A 24554-nucleotide genomic window follows, 5' to 3' on the forward strand; every position below is an offset into this window, starting at 1 on the left:
ATGCTGCTGGGTCCGGGGGGCCGGCACTGCGCATGGCAACAGCTGTCTGAGGCTGACCATGACCCACCTCTCAAGAAACACAGAGCTGCCCCGCTCGTGCGTGTATGTGTGTGTGTGTTTGGAAAGCCGCGTGTTTGTGTGTGTGTGTGTGTGTGTGTGTGTGTGTGTGTGTGTGTGTGTGTGAGGGTCGGTGTGAGCGTCGGCCCCGGATGCTGTGTGTGTGTGTATCTGTGTGTATTTGTGTGTGTGTGTGTGTGTGTGTGTGTGTGTGTGTGTGTGTGTGTGTGTGTGTGTGTGTGTGTGTGTGAGAACGTGTGTGTGTGTCTGGGAGGCTGTGTCTTTGTCTAGGAAGCAGTGTGTGTGTGTGTGTGTGTGTGTGTCTGGGAGGCTGTGGGTGAGTAGTGTGTGTGTGTGATAGGCCATTGGTCTGAGAGAAAGGGGAAGAAAGCAACAGAGCAGCCTTTACTGCTGCCACACGCAATACAAATGAATGAATGAAGAGTGGATTCACGGGCCGCCAACTCCGTGTGAACTTCCACCTTGTGTTCTTGTGCGGGTCTGGTGAGAACAAATAATGATGAATGAATGTGTGAGATGGGCAGCGTAAAATATAGTGGGCCACACAACAGACTGAGATGGTCCAGATCCTCCACGGACAGACAGAGCCAGGACCGGCACCATGAAGTAGGCCTGGCGATAAATTGTCCCAGAAATGATTGCGATAAGCGATAATATTGTCGTTTTGAGACCATTTTCAACTAATATAATGATAATGGCATAATAATGCAAGTATAACCTTTCAAAGATCAATAAACTGTAATTGCTAAAGAATATTTAACACTGGAACTGGCAGACATTTTAAATATCCAAAATAAATAAACAAAACAACCAAAAACAATAAATAAAATTGAAATAAAACTACATGAAGCGAACTACAACTGTCAGTGAGTGCGCACCATTTCAACTGTCCTGTTTGTACTTAGTATGTCGACTAAACGCCCCAGTGATTGTGGACTGAAGACGTCCCATAATCTGTTGTATTTTTTTTTTGCAGCTGGGAAAACTGCATCGGATGATTATGCTTTAGGTGCAGATGCATGTTTGTTGTATTGGCACGTTTAGTTTCTACCGTTTTACAACAAATATACCGGCTCGCACAGGTTAAGTGGTTCACCACGGTCATTCGGTTTGAACCCGAAGTGCTCCCACACGGCAGCTGTCGCGTTCGGCTTTGAAACCAATTCCATCTTTGTCTTTCATTCCTCAAAATCTCAACTAGTGTTTTCTCTGGCTTGCTACTCCTCACGGGGCTCTCATGCTGCACTCTGGCAGAGAATGTCTAGGAAGACACGCGGAAGACGGGCGTATAGACGGGCTCTGACTCTGTGTAACGCCAGGGCTCCGCCTCCCCACACAGAGAGCATGCGGCTGACCAGTGACTGACACGACTCGAGGGTTAACTCCTCATTATGCCAAGGAAGCGAGAGGGGTCTGTCGAGACCGATGCTCCGGAGTGAAAACTCTTGTCATCCAGTCTCTTTGCTAGAAAGAGACTTTTTAAAAAAAAAGCTTATTTATCGCAGACGGCAAAATTATCGTCTCATTTAAATTTATCGTGCGATTAATTGATTTATTGCTTATCGCAACAGGCCTACCATGAAGCAAAACACATGCACACGCACATGCACACACACACGCACACGCACACACACACACACACACACACACACACACACTCACACACATACACACACAGAGACTTTCATCTCATAAATATACAAGAAGATGTCAGTGGCAATGTGTCCAGCGACTGACACAGAGACAGCCACCTCGTATCCCCTCAGCCGGGATCTGTACCCTGGGGAACCTGCATGTCCTGTACTCTCTCTGCCACATGAACACACACAACACACTCTGCTGCGCTGCTGCCACATTCAGAGCCCCTCAGTCAACAACCAACCTGCCCCCTCTGGCTAATGCTGGGCTTAGTGGCTGCCTGTTTGTGTGCCTGTTTGTATAGGTCAGTGATAGACTAGGTAGGCATTTGTGTGTGTCTGTGTGTGTGTGTGTGTGTTGGATGCATATGTTTGATGTGTGTGTGTGTTTTGTATAAGTGTAGGGTCTGTGTGTATGTGTGCGTGTATGTGTGTATCTGGTGTGTGTTGGATGTGTGTGTGTGTGTGTGTGCTGGTCTGTTTATTTGTTTGATGTATGTCTATGTATGTGTATGTGTGCAAATCAGGTCTTGTGTGTGTGGATGTGTGTGTTAATATGTGTGTGTGTGTGTTTTGAATTAATGTTCATGTACGTGTGATTTTTCTGTCTGTACTAATATTCTGCTCAGTAATAATAATAAATCCAATATTCTGCTCAGTAATAATATTAAACCAAATATTCTGCTGAGTAATAGGTAGTAATATTCTGCTCAGTAAAAATATAAGTGGAAATATTCTGCTCAATAATAACATCAGTATTCATATTTTCCTCTGTAATAAAAATACCAAATAATCTGCTCAGTCAATCATGTCTCACCTCTAATAAATGCTTCCTGTTATTAATGAAGAACGCCTTCACCATGCATGAGTGGGTGAGACACAGGGCCCAGAGTGGGTGAGACACCACGGGGCCCAGAGTGGGTGAGACACCACGGGGCCCAGAGTGGGTGAGACACCACAGGGACAGAGTGGGTGAGACACCACGGGGCCCAGAGTGGGTGAGACACCACGGGGCCCAGAGTGGGTGAGACACTACGGGGACAGAGTGGGTGAGACACCACGGGGCCCAGAGTGGGTGAGACACAGGGCCCAGAGTGGGTGAGACACACAGGGACCAGAGTGGGTGAGACACCACGGGGACAGAGTGGGTGAGACACCACGGGGACAGAGTGGGTGAGACACCACGGGGACAGAGTGGGTGAGACACCACGGGGACAGAGTGGGTGAGACACCACGGGGACAGAGTGGGGTGAGACACAGGGCCCAGAGTGGGTGAGACACAGGGCCCAGAGTGGGTGAGACACAGGGCCCAGAGTGGGTGAGACACACAGGGACCAGAGTGGGTGAGACACCACGGGGACCAGAGTGGGGTGAGACACCACGGGACCAGAGTGGGGTGAGACACCACGGGGACCAGAGTGGGGTGAGACACCACGGGGACCAGAGTGGGGTGGGACAGCTCGGGGATGAGAGTGGGGTGAGACGAGGAGGAGGAAGCCAGATAGAGCGGGAGGTAGATTGGTGTTTATTCTAGTGTTTGTTTTGTGTGGCCCTCTACTGATTTCACGAGGCCCCCATCCGGCTGTACCAGGACGCTCGTCAGCCCCACGCAGCGTCGAGGGACTCACGCACGAGTCATCGCCGTGCACACTTACATGTACACACACGCACACACACAACCACACACACATATAATATGTATGTGTATGCAAGTGCATAAGGTGTGACAAAAGATAAGATGGACTTTATTAATCCCATGCGGGAAATTTGGGCATCACAGAAGGGAGTAGAGACAGTTATAGTTTCATAAAGAAAATGAAAAGCAATAAAACTGTTCTGCTAAAATATTTATACCGTAAAACTTTACAAAAAAAATTACAAGCCCAGGCATTTATTTGCTTAGACCTTTATCCATACCAGGGTTCTGTTAGGGCCTGGCCGGTAACTCCGGTCTCGGGAAAGCTCTTGCCAAAATAAAGGTAGCTGAATAAATAATGGCTTAATTCAAATTATTGACTTAGAGTTTTAGAGATTCGTTTATCCGTTTATGCAAGCATTTTACTGTAATGACTCCAATAAACGCTCAAAGTACTGTGGCTGAGGAGACCAGCGAACGGTGGCTTTTAAAGTCAATCAAATCGGCTCGCTTGACCACAGTCCACACAAACACACAAGAGCTTTCTCTTTTACCACTCAATTATTTGATCATGATTTTGGCTTTCACTCAACAGATTCGGTTGTCTATACATAACATGTTGGGATTAAACAGTAGAATAGTATAGCGAACGACAATGTCACCGCTGGGGGTCTATGGGATACCTGAGAGTGTCTTGGGGGGTATTTCTGTTGATGTTAGTTGGTGAGTCTAGTCTTTAAGATCTGATTTATTAGTCCTTTACTGCCATGCTTCCGATATTTCAAATGTTGCCTATAAAATGTTAAAAGGTTAATAAAACAAACATCAGACTACTCCTCTGTTGCGGTACAAACATTCATGGTGCCAGTTTCTAAAAGACGCCCACATTAACTTTTTGTAAAACATGTGGCTGCACCAGGTCACTAAAGAGGGACTCAGCTTATAATTACATTTTCTTATTGTGCATATAAATACACAATAAAAACCTCTGAATTTCGTACATAAACCCAGGTACATAAAGTGATCGACGGTGATCTACGCTGTGATCGCAAAGGCCCGCTAATTGACCCCCCCACTCACCAAAGTCAGCCAGCTTCAGCTCCCCGGTGTCGCTGATGAGCAGGTTCTGGGGCTTGAGGTCTCGGTGCAGGATGTACCTCTGGTGGATGTAGGACAGCCCTCGCAGGAGCTGGTACAGGAAGAGCTGCAACGAGAACCACAGCACAAACCAAGCGGTCCGATGAGGGTCAAGCTTCAGGACTCTTCATCTGCAGTCGGATCTGACCTTTACAGAGATCTTCCATACATTCGACCTTTAGGGCATTTAGCAGACGCTTTTTTTCCAAAGCGACTTGCAATAAATACATTTGTCAGAAAAAAGAGATATAAGAGATACAATATATCGGTCGGTACAGTTAAGACATTCATAGAAACAAGTGCTGAGAATTTACGATTGCTAGGTTAACCCAATCCCCCGTATACAACAAAGATAGCTAGGATAAGATGCTACACAATGCTAAGTGCATACATTAAGTGCCAAGACGTACAACATACAATAAGTGCATAATAGGGGTGTTTTTAGGAGAGTAAGGGAGGTGAAGGGTTGGTGGGGGGTAAGGGAGCAGGCTACGCAGATTCCAGGTGAACTCTGAACAGAGTCTCTTGTGGAAGCTGTTGAGCCATCCATACATTTGACATTTTGGGGAAAAATACAACTTTGCGTTTCTATGATAAAGGGGTTACGATGGAATGTTTGGAGTCATACCAAGCTTCTCTCTGATTGGACAATAACTGTTTATCTCCGGTCAACTGCGCCTGTGGGCGCCTGTCTGCAGAGCTATCCGTCATCAGGGCAGGGTGATGTCTTTAGGGCAGTGCACCTGTGTACGCGCCCCGGGGTCATTTGCATTTAGCGCAGCAGCAAACAAAGCACACACATAAAGAAAACAGTCCATCAACGCAGAGGAAAATCGTTTTTCTTCAATTGGGACTATTGACAGGACATCAGAGGGATAACCTTCATCTTGGCAGCCATCTGATCACGTGCATCAATTACAGACATCGACCACCTTATTGACAGGTTAGGGATCCATTCATTACAAGGCTGTTAATTTTTAACTATTGTCCCATTGTTGATGTCCTTTGTGCAGTCACTTTATAGTACACTAAACCATATGATTGAGATTTCTATTGCATTAAGCAATCTTTTTAAAATGAAATATTTACCAATAAAAAAAGTTTTCATATAAAGTGGAAATACAATATTTGTCACCGTCTTGAATATTTTAGCCTCCATTTCAGTCCCATTTCAGCCATTATACGTTTACCTGGAATGCAAAATGTGTTTGTTTTGTTGAATCAAACCGCTGGGACTGCCCAGGCCTCCCTTTCTCTTATCAATCAAATAATAATGAGCCACATACACTCCCCCCTGAACTCCAATTCTAACATTCCCCTCACATTTATCTCCTCTCAGCACTACCATCGTCTCGGCCAATTAGGCATAGCGGAACACAGCGGAGTCCAATAAGAAACCGGCCTGTTCTGGTATGTGGAGTCGCCGGGTCAACAGCTTAGTATTCCTCAGCTTGGCGGGTGCAGGAGTTGAAAGCTGGGCGGAGGTAAAACATTTGCATGAGGAATGTGTGTTTACTCGCATACATCAAAGTGTGCTCGAGAAGAAAAAGATATAAAGACTCGCTTTGAATGCGGGACTATAAAAGGAAAGGGAAGAAATAAATAAAGGTATATTTGAGTTTCCGGGATTGAGATACAAACATCAAAACATCCTCTAAAGGAACTCTCAGTGACTGCCTGTTCCTTCGCTATTCTCCTATTTTCAAGGAGGGTCCAACTGACTCCAGCGTGGAGCAGAGGGCAAATAAGTGGAGCGATTGAAACGACACCATCTCAGCACGGCCCCAAGCCCTTGATGGAAACTGTGCTATGGTTCCCGTTCTCCCAAGCAGTCGTCACGTGTTGGCTGAACAGGGTCTGCGGGGGGCCGTTTGGCAGGCTGACAGACGGAGACATCTGCTGTCGGACCCTGCTTTACCCAACTATAATAAGTAACGATGAGCCGTCCATCTGGCCCGAGGTACTGCAGAAACAAGAACCCATCCAGAACCGAGGCGCCCCCCCCCGCAGACAACTGGACTTAGGGCTGTGCTAATGAACTGACAGTAAAGACCAAGAGTCAGACATGCAAACGTTGGGCTGGGACCCCCAGGGCCCAGACTAAAGCAGTGACAAAAGGGGGATGGGACGAGGTTAGTGCAGGTCAAGCTAAAAATAATAAGAAGCAGATTGTTGAAGAGGTGGGCTGTGGTTATCAGGAGGAGGAGGAGGAGGGAGAGGAAGAGTAAGCCTTTAAGCATTAAAGTGAACAACAGCAGGGTGGGTGTGACCCGGGACGTCAACATGCCTGATGAAAGCCTCACCACTGCGGCTTCCAGCTAAGATCTGCCTGAGGTAAAGGAATTAGAGGCTGAAGGAACTGCGCAGTAAGAACTAGGGGTGTTAACTACGAAGTCAAATACAGGCCGAGGGACCGTTTCTCCTTTTTTTTTTTTTTTCCTTTTTCTACTGAGCAACTGCAGTACTCCGAGACACTGGTGAATGAGTGCGTATTGACGGTTCTGCAGCAGCGTTGGAATAGCAGAAAAGCCTGAGTGTGCGATCCTACACGGTCCTGAACAGCACCCCAGAGCTGGGAGATGGTAATCAGGTAGGGGCCTGAGGTGTGGCCGCCCTCATCGAGTTTAAAGGAGAGTAATAGGGCGATAGCTCCACACGTCGGCTGTAGCTCTCCGTGGAGGGGGACTTGTGGAATTGGTTCTCCACTATTTACACAGACATTCGTCAGCCCCTTCACCAGCACTGCAAACCAGAGATCAGCGCTAAAGCATAATGGAGGAGCTCACTCACAGACGGTGGCGGGCGTGGTGGTATACCATGTATAAAGATTAAATGACACCATTGCACTCTTTTTCTTCAATCAGGGTTCACGCAGTTATTTATGGACCTGTTTTTTAATTAGTTCAAGGAGATTACAATCCTAATGGAGCCCAATGACAAGGTAATTTGACGAAGGGGGCTGTATATATAATTAAACACCTTCTTCATGTTTAATACACACACCATGAAACACTGAAGACTCGTGGAGTCACTGGTGTGGGGGCGCGTCTGAGATACCTTTAATCAGCTTTAGAAACGGGCTGCTGGAGCTTATCGACACCCACAAGTAGTAACGCGAGACCATTTCACGATTCCCATTCGGCTAAATAATTGCATAGTAACTGCCGGTATAATAATGTAATAAAATAATCTCTGTGAATGGTGTTTTTTTTTTTTAGACCTGCCGCTTTAGCTTTAGATGAGACACAGCACTGCCAACTGCCATCTGTCCCGCCACGCCAGAGCGATGCACACAATTGGTTTTCCTAAAGATGGACTAGTCATCGCAGTCGTTTTCATTAAGTCGCCGCGGGTCTGTATCAAGATAAGTGTCCCAAAGATGTAAGATGGCCCAAAATTAATATTTGAGTTGTTATCTGCGGGCAGAGTGATGCCAAAGCCGGCTCTGTCTGTCTGATTCTCCCATTCATATCGCGGCAACATATGAGGCGATGCATCAAAATGACAGAGCTGTCTACTGGGGTCCGTCTGAGTTTCACCAGCAGCACAAAGAATCAAAGGGAAGCGTTGGAGCGCTGCAGAGGAGGATGTGTGAGATGTGTGTTTAACAGAAGATGTTCATCTCATCTTGATCCTGATACACACACACACACACACACACACACACACACACACACACACACCCACACCCACACACATACCTCTCTATATGACTATGCTTATGGGAGGTGCAGGCAAGAAAAATGGGACAGAATTGGGGCGAAAGAAAGAAAATGAAAAAAAAAAAGAGAATATGACAAAATAAAAGCGCATACCGGCGCTGGTGCTTTGTTGCTGGAGGATGTGGTGTTTAAAGGCACTTTCAAGAACTGAAGAGAAAACATGAAGTGGAAATTTATCGCCGAAACACTGAAACACTGAAACACTGAATACTGCGAAAACAGCACAGGCGTGGTGTGCTCAAATTTGTGAATCTGGTGCCTGAAGTGGTGGAAGTGACAGAGAAGTAAAGTGAAGTGTTAAATGGAGTGAAAAGGGGGAACCATCTGCTAGTTATCGCGGGGAGACTTCCGTCGTCTATTCCACAGGAGCTTCCAACGTGCGTCTCGGTGTCCCTAATGTACCGCATCAGGCAAACACACACACCGCTGCACATGCCTGCGCCGGCCAACAGGGACCCAGTGAAAGGAAAGAAAAACACTTTGAGGGGAGTAATTATCAGCCTTATAATGGCCATGTGCTAATATGTTTGTTATTCTTTTGTTTTGTGTCCTGTTGGGACTGTACATGTCATCATGAAGCCGTTGCCTCACCGTCTCACAGTGTGAGCGAGGAACTGTCTGAGTAACGCAATGTCTGCGTTTACGGAGCAACTGAGCCATGTCTGAACAGTCAGATTAAGTGGATTTGGGATTTGGAGTGTTTGGGAAAACAGGTCAGCGCTTGATAAAATACTTGTTGTGAAAAACAATAATAGAATACATTGTGGTCAGGCCCGCTGACAACCCTAACCCCCAACACTGACATCCCTAACCCCCAAACCTGACAACCCTAACCCCCAACACTGACATCCCTAACCCCAACACTGACATCCCTAACCCCCAAACCTGACATCCCTAACCCCCAAACCTGACATCCCTAACCCCCAAACCTGACATCCCTAACCCCCAAACCTGACATCCCTAACCCCCAAACTGACATCCCTAACCCCCAAACCTGACAACCTTAACCCCCAACACTGACATATCTAACCTAACCCCCAACACTGACATCCCTAACCCCTTTTCTGGTGTCAGTTTCTGATTGATCCATTTAGATCTTCTCTGAGACATGGGGTCTAGGCTTACTGGGTGGAATCCAATAAAGGACGACTGACTGGCCAGCAGCCCATGCACATTAGCCTTGTGTGCTCATCCCAGATGCTGACAATGATGAAAATAAAAGTGGAGGAAACGCAGAAAAGTAGCCGGTTACTAACATCTGGCCTTCTGCAATACCATCATCATTTAGTTCAAAGTGCTTCACACGCACGCACACACACACACACACACACACACACACACACACACACACACACACACAGACACACACACACACACACACTACTCAGTGATTATATTAGCAACGAGTGTATGATGTCCTCCAGCTCCAATGGCAACACTAATGGCTTCCATGTCCACCAGTACAACACTGGAGGACGGACTAGACGGGTACAGTAGGCCCCCTTGCAGACCTTCCACAGAGCCCTAATTAGAGTGAGATCTGCGAGCGCATGCAGCACTCCTCCGCTAGTGAGCCTGTTCACCGGCCGATCTCTCGTTTAACACTTGAGATGCTATTTATGTAAATTAATTTGTGGTCTTCAAAGAGACTTGGGGAGTGGGCGGGTCTATCGAATTAAAAGCTTTTGATGAGTGAGACGGACCCTCCCTCACGTGACGCAAGAGTATGCGCAAACACACGCACGTGCACACACACACACGCACACACACACACACACACACACACACACACACACACACACACCTGTGGGATGCAGGCTGTGGGATCATTAGCCCTCCTCCATATTCAGTATGTAGTGCTCCCCAGGGAGTCATCTACCCAGGGCCGTGTCACCGGTACCACCCACCCCCCCCGTCCCCCCCCGGTCTTGTAAGGGCACTCACTGCTTAGAGATGTCATTTGGCCGTTCGCCAAGCCTCTGGTGGTGAACCTGTCCTATTCTCGTGTGCAATTGCAGTGCAGGCCCTATAGCCAGGGCTGCGTGACTTACTGTTGTGGTTTGCAGAGGTAATTACTTTATGGTGAGGTGTTATACCGCTTATGATCACAGTAAACAAATTCACCGCCACAAAACATTTCAGGTCATCAACGATGTTTATCCAACCACACAAACCGGTTAGGAAATGAACAGCAGGGTCGTTTGTTCATTTAGTGCAGGGGGGGATACAAGGGCATCTCTCTCCCTCTCTCGCTCTCTGATACAAGCTGTAAATTATTTCACTGTTCAAGAAAACCTGTGAAATAATTCTCAAGTGACCAACGCTTATTTCATGACTGATTATTGATAGAAATACAATATTAAGGTCGATTTAAGAATGAGAATGTGCTGATTCATCTTAAGCAGTAGTTTCTATGATTTAAAGTACACGTACATATACATAGAGATGATACGCTAAATATAATGTTGACAATATAATATAAAGCGCATAATTATTTCCCATATTTTTTTTACTTTATATTAGTTGAACAGAATTAAGGCAAAAGAGCCTAAGGCCGTATTAACACAGATAAAAAAACGTAATCCGTCTTTATTTCATGTTACGGTATTATATAATATTCTAAACCAATTCCAAGACAAAAAATGTGAGATCATCATTAGAATATGATAACGTTGTATATCTAACAAGACAAACATTTACAGTACTGAACACAAATACAAACATGCCCATTGCATTAACCTTAGATGTGCAAAAACGCAACCTGGTTTAAATACCAGTATGTAAGTATTAAATAAGTAAAGACACCTACACAGTGGTAGCTGCCCACCCCTGTAGGACCCCCTGCTGGGCTTACTCTGAATAAAACCTGAATAATTCACGGCTGTCAACAAGACAGACAACAAATCCTCCCTGACAGTAATGTAGGAAAGTGTTATGTAACTAATGTACATCTGGGAAACTGGCAACCCGCCCCCCCCTACCTTACACCCCCCCATGCAATCTAGTCACCCCTCTAACTGGCCTCATTCACTCCATCACCCGTGTTGGCACCACCAGCTTCAGTCCTTGCCTGCACCTGCTCCTCCGCCCTCCACCACCACCACCACCACCCCCACCCACCGCACTAATAGCACAAGTGTCACAGTGTGGGTAAAGATACGTCCCCACAGCTCTGCGGGGCTCTGCTTAAGCCGGTGCTCAGGTGGAGCCAGCGCAGTACTGAGGAGTGTGTCTATTGCCTCTTTTCCAACGACCATACCAGCTCAACTCGCAACGACTTAGACACATAAACAGACAGGGTTACGCACAGGAGCGTCTCCACCTCTGTCACGGTCCACTGCATGTTCTTGTGCACTGATCCTGCCATGTTCAATAATCAATCACTATTGTTGACTGAACGCTGATGCTAGTATTTAAAGATGCCAGGTGTCAGGCTTGGACGTCGCGCTCATCATTATTCGTCACTCTGGCCAATCAGTGGCCAGTAGCCTGTTTACGTCACACAAAAGTATCAGTTCAGCACTCTTGGAACCTTGACGGAGGTGAGACTAAAAAAGCACCAGGTACCAAGTACCATATTTTGGCGATCGAAACGCAAAAAAAAAGGCGGGCAAAGTCGAGGCGAGTCGAGCTGGTACTGTCGGGGGAAAAGGGGCTTATGAGGGGTGTGGCGTACCTTGACGTTGTCCGGGTGGAGGCCCCCGGGGTGCCTGTCCATGTACTGACACAGGTCTGTGTGCTGTGGGGGAAAGCATGGGGAAAGCGTTATGACCAGATACATGCATATTCACACACACACACACACACACACACACACACACACACACACACACACACACACACTTATTTTTTTTACAAACACACACATATATACACAGATTTAGCTCAATTTCACACTCTCAGCGTTGTGTCTACCGTGTTAATTTACTCTGCATACATTGCAGGGCAAAGTGTCTGCAAAACCCAGCCCCGAAGAACTCCCCTCATTATTCCGATCGCAGCCCTCAACCGATTGGTCCCCGGCAAAAGAAGGGTGCGGTGTGTAGGGGAGCGTAGTGGAGTGTGGTGTGTTGTGTTGTTCTCGATGTCCTTGTGGGTACGGGTTTCACTGAGACAACAGCATTAGCTAATGAAAGGACTCTTTTAAGACATCTGAGCCGCACCCAGATTCTCCCTGCAGCCGCTCAACAACAACACAGAGCTAATCCACGCCAAACATCCTCATCCTGCACCACAACACTCAAATCATTCCTCTGTCTTGTAAAAAGAGATGTTCGTATTGTGGATGATGGGTGGCCTTTGTTGAAAAAGCAGAGCAAAAAAGTCCCATGTGTTTTCATGAGGTGCGAATGCATGTGTGTTAATGTGTTGAAATGCATATAGATAGACCTGGGGTGTATTTGTCTGTCTCAGTTGGTTAGCTAGTCTACTTGTGACTTGCTTAGCAGTATGTTTTTGCAATGCACAGTTTGCACATGAAAGGCTATGACCCATGCATATTTATGCAATCAGTTTGTGTGAATGTGTGCTTGTGAACTGTGCCAAAACATATGCAATCATATTTTATTTATTTTACCCTGTTTCTATCCGGTCTACTAGGTGTATGTATTGTGTCGATCGGATATGTGCGTGGGTGTGTGTGTGTGCATGTGTGAATGCTTGCGTGGGTGTGTGTGTGTATGTGTGTGTGTGAGATGTGGTGCGACCCTTGGGTCAGGCTAATATTTACAAACTTCGGATGCCCCTCACGACCCGATGCCCCTCCACCTCTCTGAATAATTCAGAAAGCCATTCCAGCCACAGGATTTAGTCGTGCACGTCCATTTCGACTGAAAATCCACTCCTTCCGTCCTCTCCGCTCAGTCTTTCCCCCTCCCTCTCTACCTTGACATCTTTCCTTTTCCTCGAATGATTTCCTCTCGCTCTTTTGCTCATTGAGTGTATCCGTCTTGTTTCGCAGCGGTTTCGCATTCGCCGTCTCTGTTCCTTCAAACGCTCATCTTGTTTGCAATTCCTCTCACTTCTGTGACCTTCCCATGTGTCCCTCCCTCGCCCCCCCTCTCGCTCTCTCTTCCCCTGTCAATCATCATTAACGGGCAGAGGCGGGTAAAATGAATTGATTTGGCTCGGTGGAAGAAACCCTCTCTGTATGTAAAAGAGATGGCTTTGGAACAAGCATGGAGGGGAGGCAGGGGAGGGGGGGGGAAGCAGGATATTGTATCAGCATCAAAATATCAGCCGAGCATAGAAGGTCGACCGCATCAAAAGCAACTGCAGTCTTTCCATTTTTTATGTTTTATGCCGTAATTTATTTATTTTATTTATTTCTCTGTCAAATAGACACTACCTGTTCTATTTCATATTCATGGGTATGTGGGGAAATGAAAATTCATCATATTCACTCTCCCAGAGGCTAACCGGCGACCACTTTGTTTGCATGCAATGTTTAATATTGCCTTATGGGATGGAGCCGATTCGTAACTCTGGTTCCCATCCATACATCTCAATATAGGATCTTGCAGTTATACGTTTTGGAAAATTGCTCCATACTTTTTGCTCCATGCTTTGTGTTCCAGTGTAAGCGGATGACATGCGGCTGTTAAATTATGCTGGGAGTGCACTATCTTACTGTGCGGAAGAGTGTGTGGTGATGCAATTTGTTCTGCTGACCTCAATTATTATCAAACTGTATACGCCAAGGTCATGGCTGGTTCCTACAGGATTCTGAACTGCACACGCCAAGGTCATGGCTGGTTCCTACAGGAGTTTTAACTCTACACACCAAGGTCATGGCTGGTTCCTACAGGAGTTTTAACTCTACACGCCAAGGTCATGGCTGGTTCCTACAGGGACCCCTTCCCCCTAGTTCTCCCACCTCCTCGTTAGCGCGTGGAGTGCAACAAAATGCAACATTAAGAGAAAATGCTAGTTAACACCTTGATCCTCCTCTCTGCTCTGCGTATCTATAACTCCATGTCTGTGTAGAAAGGTAAAAACACTGAGCAAGACCATGTTGTGGCATTCTAAATAGGGATTTCTTTTAGATAAATAAATAAAAACTGCAGAAGCGGTTCTCTGCATTAAAAACAGCCTTTGCGGAAACCTATTAAATGGGGCCCTTCCAGGAATAGGGCCACCTGTAGCGGGGCCAAGTGCCTGGTGGTTTGGGTCGACTTCAAATTGAGGTTGAAGAAAAATGAGTGTCTTGGTTCCCTTTAGTGAGCGGAGGGTCAGTGTTCCTAAGCTGCCTTGTAAACAAAGACTGCTTCTTTCTAAACATCCCCAAGGCTCACGATTCTTAAGGGAACGTGTCAAAAGTGGAAATACGATTCAATCGATGACCTCCCCTAACCCTTCCTTTCAGATGAATGTTCCCACATGGTAGTTTCTCTCTTAAAGCACCAAGAACACCTTGAACCAGGTTTTATTTGTATTTGGTTAAAAAGTATACTAACTTATGAAATTGTAGGCAGTTTAAGGAAACACAGCATGGTACTCACCACATACTCAAAGACCAGAGTCAGGGTTTCCTTGGTGTGAATGATGTCCATGGAGCAGAACAAATATTGGAGTGCTTCAGGCCTATTGAGGAGAGATGCTGCAGAGGGAGAGAGAGAGAGATGGAAACAGTTGAAGAGGTGAGTGAGAGGCGATGCATAGCGAGGAAAAGGAGAGAGAGAGAGAGAGAGACGAGAGATGAGAGAGAGATGAGAGATAGAGAGAGAGAGAGAGAGAGAGCCTTGAAGAACATTTTAAGGATATGAGACAACGGGAGACAAACTTCTGTGATCCAGGCCATCATTAGCTGCATCGCCCACTACATCATCAGTGCAGCCGGCACCAGACGAGCCCTGCCAGAGCGCTGGGGATCGGTCAAAGATTAATCAGTCGGAGGAAATGGAGATGGTGGATTTACGGGCATGGTTCCCACACTCATTCATCAACAACACGAAACAAGAGGGAGAGGAGAGAGCGGAAGACAGGGAGAGGAGACTGGGAGAGGGAGGTGATAGAGGAGTGGAGAGCGCGAGGAGGAGAGAGGAAGAAATGAGAGAGAGGAGGGAGAGAGAGAGAGAGAGAGAGTAGAGGAGGGAGAGAAAGGAGGTGGAGAAGGGAAGAGAGAAGGAGGGAGAGAGGTAGATACGTGGACAGTACCTTCAGGAGGGGCTCAAACCTTGATGTTTTATTCCTCACTCTAATGATCTCATTATCTCAGCGGGGGGGGGGGGGGTGAGGCAAACCACGCATTCATGGAAGTTTGAATCAATCTAAATCATATATTAACAGCCGGCTACTAGTCCTTCTGACCCTGCTTCCTAGTTTGCCTTTTTCGTCATTTTGGATTCATCTGAAGAAAATGATCATTTGCTATTTTGTCTGCCCTTGCAAAACCCACATACTTCTAACTGTCTATTTAAAAGGACTTACGTTTCTCAAGATGACTTCTTTTTCGCCAGTTGGGCTTTTTTGGAGTGTTGCCTTGTACAGAGTTAGAGGACTCGGTTCAAATAAACGCAGGACTAGGAGACTAGCTTATTGGTCCGATCCGACGCGTACACGACTTGACACCTCGGGTCATGATTAGCAGTCGATAAGCAAGCGGTGATCCAGAGACACTCAAATGCATCATGGCAGAGGGCTGCTCGCCGAGACTGTAAAACGTAACCCTCTGCACAAATAAGGTCCGACCAAGACACAGCAGACCCGGGACGGCTCCCACAGCCCGGGAGCAACTCAGCCTTCATGAATGCATTCATCCCATAGTCATACCTCGGAGAATGTATAAAACAGATCAAAGATGCGAACACACACACACACACGCACACGCACACACACACACACACACACACACACACACACCATGGGGTATGCTCTCTGCACATCGAGCACGCTGCCTCAAAGAACGTGCAACGTCGAAGGGACCCCCTCAAAACCAGAAGACCTCTGATAAGTTGAGATAAGTGTACACACACACACACACACACACACAAACACGTGCATATGGACATTCAATCTGGCCCCAGAGTCTTTGATGGGCCCTAAATGTGTTTGTCTTATTTGCACCCGTGGTAAAGTTAGGGTGAGGGTTTGAAATTCCAGCCACGTATCAAGGTTGGGCGCTTCTCCACAAGTAATTGCTGAATTAGTCAGATTTCAAAGTGCTTTTCTGATGGGCTCACTGAAGGTATCAAGGCATGCACATTTGTGTGTGAGTGTGTGTGTGTGCTGCTCTAAATTGCTACCATATCACTAGTCCAGGATCACACACTGATCAAACAGACAGAATCTTTCTCAATCTCAATAAAAAAGAATGTCTGGTTTTTGCCTGTGGATGCCAAATCCTCTCCCTCTCCCTCTCCCTCTCCCCCCTGCCAGCTCTGGATGAAAAAAAAAACCTCATCACTTTATCTCTTGCTTTGCACCACTAGGCAAAAATAGACTTTCACATCTTCTACGAATGATGCAATAGGAATACATCATTGGAGCCCCCAACTGTTCGTAATCCTAGTTATCCCTGGTCCTGGTCCTGCTCCATCGCTGGAGCTGGCTGGCCTACTGCCCAGTACCCCAGGGGCCCTCACCTTCTCGTATGGCCGTGAAGGGGGTGCCCTCCTCCTCCTGCAGGCGGATCACCTTCAGGGCCACCAGCTTCCCGTTCACCCTGGGGGACAGAGCAGAGAGTTAACAATCAGAATGACTCTGTCAATAGATGAGGCATCATGCTGACGGCTTACTGATCTGGCAGACTGCGGACTGTGGGATCGAAACCCAGAACCTCCTGAATTGAATTGAAGTTTCCAAAACAAGTTCCAAATGAGCTGCGAGCCAGAGATAAATCAGTCTGGATGTGTTCCTCACACCGGAGTCTGTGTTCATTGATTATTTAAAGTGCCTCTCATCTAGATTTGAATCTAACAAGCTGAAACATTTCTGATAAAGGAGCATGATTATGTATGCAACTGATCAGTAAATCAATAAATGGAATAACTTGGTGTTGAAGAGCGTACACATGTGATATATATGTGGTGTCTTATTGTGAATGTTGGGCTGAATGTTGAACACAACTCACTTGCTCTTTCCTTTGTAAACCGTGGCGTATGATCCCTCGCCCAGCTTCTCCAGCTTCTCATAGGAATCTGCTTTTCCAAACTTGGGGCTTGTAGGCTGAGAACAAGAGACAAACATGATGAAAGGTTAGGAATAAAGAAGTGTTTTCTCCAGAAAGAGTCACAAAATAAAGTAACTTGTATCACCAAGTAGATGTTCCCAGACAGCATCTCAGGGGGGGATGAATAATAAAGAAGCCAGAGTACTTTCTTCAATGAGCTTTTACTGACAATGCTTGAAGTGCTCTTTCCTAGTGACACCTACGTCTAAATACAACTTGGCAGGGCTAAAGTCCAGGCAGTAAGCCCAGGGAATGAATAGATAGAACGGGTTTTGGACAAGCGGTCAGCGTGTTGTGTGTCGTGGATCAGGAGGTGGCGACATCCATTACAACCGCATGATGGATCACATGCATCACGGTAAGGGGAGAGGTAGCGATGGCCTGTAATGGGGTTCGTTACGCAACCGTGTGGTAGGTCAGACACCTTTTATTAGCTAGGCTGCCCTGGGCCGTTATTGTACACTGTACGCTGCTGAAAGATTCAGTGTCAACAGGCAGATACACATGGACAGAAGGGGGACCACAAAGAGAATGCACATCCTCTTTTTGTTTCATAGTGCACAACATCCTGTAATCTGCCCGTATAATACAATCACATAGTAAATTGCTATCCAGATTCAAATACAGTAGTTTGATAAATAGTTACTGAAGCCAGAGAAAAATCAATCCGCCAAGTCGATACCAGGGCAGGAGCTCAGGGATGATTCTAGACTGTCACTGAAAAAATAATAAGACTGTGTGTGTGTGTGTGTGTGTGTGTATGTGTGTGTGTGTCTTGTGATTTAATATCAGTGGTTTCAATCTCTCCTGCGAAAAATCTGTCTTTCTTGCAAATGCATCTCATTTCTGTGCTGCATACAAGCTCAGCATTTTTGAAGTCCTTTTTTTGTCTCAACAAATGTGCTCCCCTGGGATGAATCAGGAAGCAAAACTGCATTTTTGTAACAAAAACAAACAATCCCCCAAAAAAACATGTTGGACAGAATGCAGCTCCTAAACCAAAGCCTAACTAGGCAGTAACAAGACGGTTCTTGTAGCACACAAATTACTCTGTGTCAGTTAAAAAAAACCTACAGCACATAAATCAGTATCATCACATTTGAATTCATCAGTAGCCAACTGAGAATAATCAACATAATGACTACAGACACACATTTTTGTGATTATAGAAATGTTTATTTTTATAATCAACCTGAATATTTCTACCTTTTGAAATAAACAGGTTAACGTTAAATATATTTAACAACGTTAAATATCCACTATTCGATCAAAACCCTGTTCCTCCGGTCCACCGGGAGTGGTATCACCACCCTGCCACCGTCCGATAAGCTGTGAAAGTCAGAGGAAGTTATCTTCTCACACAGCAACTCTTAATGAAATGACTCATCACCTCCAATTTCACCAACAGAGATAGGATGGCCACATATTTCACCCACGCCTCAAGGGGACATGGGACCCATCTGGGCTGCTCATGCATATTTCAGAAATGAATGAGCAATCAGATGGCTTCCATCTTCTATGTTTTGTCCTTAGCTGACTGAATTGTAATGCATGAGGTACCGAAGTGACTTGGTAAACAGCGCAGGGCTGCCTCTAGTAAGCATAATGCAGAGCTTGTTAACCAATAAGCAAGGAGGACTGTTGTCAGCAACTCGGCTGTGTTCCTAGGAAGGTGATACAGGGACCTGGGAGTCCTTTGTTGACCCAAAGAACTTGGAACATTTATCCCTGCCGGGGTCCAAAAAAGGAACAATTAGTCTCTGAAATTGCAGCGTGCCGAGGATGCAATCAAACAGAGTGAAAGCAAAGCATCTGGCTTCTGACAACGTTCACAACTGAATGCACATTGCACCATATGTTTGAGGCAACAGTGCTCACTGTGAAGAGACTGTGTCTCACAGAAAGCTACAGAAAATAACTACCATCATCTACCAAGCTAAGATCGTATTTAACTAAAAGCCCATACCCTCAACTCTCCAAAGGCTACAAATGCTTAAACCTATTTTGTTCTGTGTTCAAGGTTCATTAAGGCCAAATTTTTTTCAGTTTCTCTGAACTGTTGTGGATATTGGCTTTGTTTCGAGTGGCACAAAATCGTGATGAAAGGCAGAAAATGATTGCGCAAAGAAAAAGAAGAACCAAGATTGAAGTACGTATTAAGTTGTCATTGAGGAGGAGAGCTGTGCAACAAACCTGGCAACAGCATGTCTTTTCTTGAATATAAGTGGCTCTCTATGAAATGTAATGTAATGCATATTGTTAGGGAAAGAACATGGGGGTACAGTTGACTAAACATGATGGGGGGCTATGAAATGGCCAATTTACAGATTTCCCAATCACGACTCAAACAATCAATTTTCCTCCCGAAGCAAAACTGGCAGGCAATCAGTCAGGCCTCACATCACTGTTATTAAATCGTATTCTGTGCACCCGGTAATTATGTGGTCTACATTCAGAGCTCATTAAAAACAAACATAAACATAGGTAGGCTACGAAGCGAGGCGAAACATCGCATTGGCATGATTAAAGAAAAGGCAACATTTGCAAACAAATCCAATGAATCCACGGGTGAAATAAAACATCAGGGCTCAAGAAATATTAAACCACATCAAGCTCAACCAATGAAACCCGGGAAACACAAGCCCCTTGCAGTGCCTCGCGTGATCCCATCTCAACACACGTTCGTCTGCTCCTACAACACCGCTATCGTATGGCGGCGGCGGCAAGTGATAAACAACAAGTGATGAGGTTCACTCACAGAACTGGGGCTGGAGTGGCGGCGCAGCTTGGGCGACTCTTTGCCGCTGGCGGCGCTCTTAGAGCTGATGCAGGCATTGTTCTCCGAGTGGACCCTCTTCACCTGGCCCGCTGGCTTCTCAAAGGGGTCGAAGCCGCTCTGCGTGCGTTGGACCTTCACCTTCTTGTCCTCAGGGATTGTGTCCAGGGGTTTGACGTCCTTTCCCTGGAGGCTGCGTGTGGACATCTTTGTGACACATATCTGTGAGAGGGGAGAGGAGGTTTGGAGGGTGGGGGAGGAAGAGGAAGAGGAGGAGAGGGGGGAAGAGGAGGAGATTAAGGTGAGTATAAAGAGAAAAAAAATATGACAAGGAAAGTAAATCCATCTGCGATTACTGCGGTTCAGCTTCACTCCAGCGCCCCCCCGACCCCCCCTTCCGGATCCATGCGGCTTTTCATCTGTCTCTTTACTCTGCAGTGTAAAGTCCTGCTTCTTTTCTCGATCTCCAACTCTCTGTCTCTCAACTAGCTCTATTCACCGGCTCTACTCAGACGCCATCGGGTTTGTTTGCAGGCTTGGTGTTCTTCTATGCAGCACGCACACAAACACTCTGAAACCGTCACACAAATGTACATGCGTGAGGCATGTACATCTTCACAGAAACCCCAGACAGAATTCAAGTGAAGAGTCTTCCAAATACACAAAGAACACAGACACACACACACACACACACACACACACACACACACACACACACACACACACACACACACACACACACACACACACACACACACACACCTTACTAGCTCATCCAGCTCCACCCTGACCAGCACCACTAACATGCATGCAGCTTGTGTACAATATGCTACAAAGGGGGTAAGGCAGCATGACATGTTTTGCCGCGGCCTGCCTCCCAGATTAAATATTAAAGCATGAGGTTCTCCTGTCTAGGAAGGACTTCTAATTACTTGAATACGCTGGGAGGAGTCAGTTTGCAGCTCCTCCTCCCACAGGCTAGGGTTTCCTCAAACCAATTGGAACATGTTCCCGCTGTGCAAGGTTTCCCTGGTTCAACTGCCCCATGTTTATGCTTCGACCAACCTCTTTCACGGGAGTAAATAACCCCCTGGCATTGCCAACAGATGAACCAAGAATGAAAAAAAGGAAAGAAAAAAAAAAGAAAAGTGCATCTGTTGAGCTGTTCTGTATTATATAAGCCCCTGGACTGGAGTAGGCTGTGATTAAAACTCAAAAATGTGCTTGTGCAAATACCGTCTGGGAGAGGAATACATGAATAAGGGGATGAGAGATGTATCATAGAAATTGAGTAACTGGAGAAAGGGATGGAGGAGAGGGAAAGCATGGGGCCTCCAGCACACACACGATTCATGAAAGAGGGAGGAGGGGGGAGAGTAGAAATAGTACCAAAGGAGGCCTGCTCAAGCTGTCTAAAACACATGTAGCACACACACGGCATGTCCTTCGTGCCAGCACTCCTCTACCTGTCGAATTCTAATCTGAACCACTGGAACACGACCCCTGGAAACAGATCGCACGCAATCTGGCAGGCAGGCCCATTCAGAAGACCGATGTAAGCTGCCACAGTGCATCGATACTTCATATGGGAGTCCAACGGAGACTTCAACCAGAGCCTTTATTTTTAGGAATAAAACCAGAGGCGACATGACTTCACCGAATGCTCGGACAAATCATGGATGTTATCAAATAAAATGATCAATATAAATGTCAATATATTTCTAGAAGACTGACATGAGTTACAGTTGAGGATTCAACAGAAGTCGATATGAGAATAGCCCGAGAATAAGGACTAATTGGTCTACCATATGGGATGGCACTTTTGGAATGCCCTGCACACCAGAACTAAGAGCAGCATGTAAATGAAAAATGGCAGCGCAACCCTTGTCTAATGAGTGTTATTTGTGTATGGATATCCCTGTAATGTGGAGTGGTCATGCTGTGAATAATGCACAATGCCCATGGCTCATGTTATTGTAGGTTCCACTCGGCCATCCTTTGTGTAAAGTAGATGAGCTAATCTATTCAAATGAGCCTGACGGGCAATACTCTGAGCTGGTTGCAAACACTGTTGGAACTGTGCAAGGAAACACACCAACACCATATCCACATGTCAAAAATGGTCACTAGGGGACAAACAGAACACTCGTTTGCAATATATTTGCAATACATGCAATGCATTTCCCTTCTGGGATTTCAGCCGGTCCTGGTGTGTAAATTGCGTTTAACTGTGTACTGCTATTGCATAGTAATGGTGATCAATCCATTCGCTCTCCAATGATGTAATGAGGACATTTTCTCTCATCATCATTATGCTGCATTGTTAGGGGATTATGACAGGGATAATTTCTTCAACCTAAATAATATCTTTGTCAATATATTCCCTGTCCTATTTGTCATTGGATTAAACAAATGGCTTCTTGCTTGGAAAAAAATGTAATCTTAGTTGCTATCCATTCATTCTGAAAGAGTCATTGGTGTTCCAGGTGGACATCTCATTGGTCATGTCCACCTAACTGCATATGAACTGCATTATGAATCAAGACCAAGTAACCGGAGAAGCCATAATTCTTCATTTAGCCATCAATCCTAATAAATTGCTCTGCTCCATCTCTTCTTCCAATACTTCTTAAAGGATTAGCTCAGGATGTGGGCCTTTCTCTTTTTGTGATCATTTGTGTGGTCAGACAAGAGCACAGATTTTTCGTTGATCAGTTCAGTGATCCCCACCGTATAGTTATTAGGTACAAAATTGTTCTGTAGTAACTGCTTGTAAAATAGGATGAATTCTCGCTTTTGGAATTTGTTCTTAATGTAGGGCATTCCAGACATTCACATGTAAATAGACGAGTGTATGCATTATCTGGAGGTGTATGAAGTTGTGGAGCTACTGCTTTGGCACCCGGGAATTTACATCAGTATGCTATGCTAACCAGTAACGGGTACTGGTACTGGATAAGTGAACCGATCGACAAAATAATGGTCTCACTGCTCTTGTCTTATCCGGAAAGGATCACAAAAAGCGAAAGGGCCCAAATCCTGATCTAACCCTTTAATAATCCATCTCCTTCTGTGGTCTGGTGCTAGTACTAGTGTACTACCTAAGCCTTCAACCTTCCAGATAGAGCATTTTACTCTGTTAGCTCTTGGCTACTTGGCTAGGTTGCCTCTTTCTGTTAGCTGCCACTAGCTAGTCTCTTTCGGCTGGCTGCACTACTAGATAACCTGTTTTATGCTTGCTGCCTCCCAGGTTGCCTCTTTTTCATAGATAAATTGGTAATTTGAGTGAGATAGCGACTACAAAGGAGTTTGCAAACCCCTGTCTTGATCTGCCACAAAATCAAATATCACTGTATATCAATGTATATCTGCAGCATTGTATGAGCGGTTTTATTGGAAAGATGTCACTCCGGCATTATGAGTACCATTTCTATCTATGTCATTAACGACAAGCATGTCATGGCATTCAGTCTTTCTAGGTCATTCTGATGCTAAAAACAGATGGGGCTGCAGTACTCTTTGAATGCTGTTGCCTGATACAGCAAATATGGATTTAATGGGATGGGAATTTGGAGACACTTCTGCAAGCAGGAGACATGTTCTACTAAGTCTTTAGGACAGCACTACACTGTCTGTAGCAATAATACTACTGCTGTTTTCACTCTACTTTTCAATCATGCTACATGGATCTTTCTGAAAAGTGCAGCAGAGATTGGGGTCAAAAGCCTCTGAACATCACAGTGGTTCTTCTGAAGGCTGATGCCGTGCGAAACGTCAAACCCTTCTATATGGATACACAAGATCAATACATTATTCCATGAATACTCTTGTCCATATTCAAGTAAATGTTGAAATTCCCTCAGATAATAGTATGCTACTATGGGGAAATAAAAATTCCAACAGTAAACTACCCAAGAAAACTTATAAAGAGCACTTGGGTAAACACAATGACTTTATAAAATATGATATATTGCACAATATCCTACACACTATTATATTTCAGAAGTTTCCTATTTTGACATTTCAGCCATTATTAACAAGTTTGGTAATACATTTAGGAAGTCATATTTCAACGCTTTCTGCAGAAAAGAGTTCCACGGTCACACTAAAACTAAGCAGATGAAACTATTTATGACATCTGAGCATCATGCTTCCCTTTCCCAGAGTCCAGGGGAAAGTCCGGAGCGGCCTTCGTGTCCAGCAACCACACCTCAATGAGGTGACCATTGCTCGGGCTCTTTGGTGTGCCAGTGATAGTGAGTCAGCCTGGGCCCTTCAAACTTCCCCATTAGAGGACTTGTCCCTGGCCAAATTTCAGGGACACAAGTAAGACAGAAGAGTCAAAGAAAAAAAATATTTGGCATATAAATGAAATGACTCCATTGGCTGGCTTGGATCC

The 24554-nt window shown here is 45.6% G+C and overlaps 1 protein-coding gene across 1 annotated transcript in view; it reads right to left on the bottom strand.

Annotated features, from left to right (window-relative positions):
- The window catches only part of cdk14 (cyclin dependent kinase 14), a 103421-nt gene that overhangs the window by 58159 nt on the left and 20708 nt on the right, over window positions 1-24554 (bottom strand). Inside the window, 9 exon segments of the mRNA XM_084472380.1 lie at window positions 4432-4555; window positions 11887-11949; window positions 14711-14758; window positions 14760-14771; window positions 14773-14793; window positions 14795-14808; window positions 16793-16872; window positions 17281-17375; window positions 20138-20377. Of these exon segments, the coding sequence (XP_084328506.1) occupies window positions 4432-4555; window positions 11887-11949; window positions 14711-14758; window positions 14760-14771; window positions 14773-14793; window positions 14795-14808; window positions 16793-16872; window positions 17281-17375; window positions 20138-20377 (697 nt within the window).

Source organism: Micromesistius poutassou (genome assembly GCF_964030765.1).
Source record: "Micromesistius poutassou genome assembly, chromosome: 8".
NCBI classification, from domain to species: Eukaryota; Metazoa; Chordata; class Actinopteri; order Gadiformes; family Gadidae; genus Micromesistius; species Micromesistius poutassou.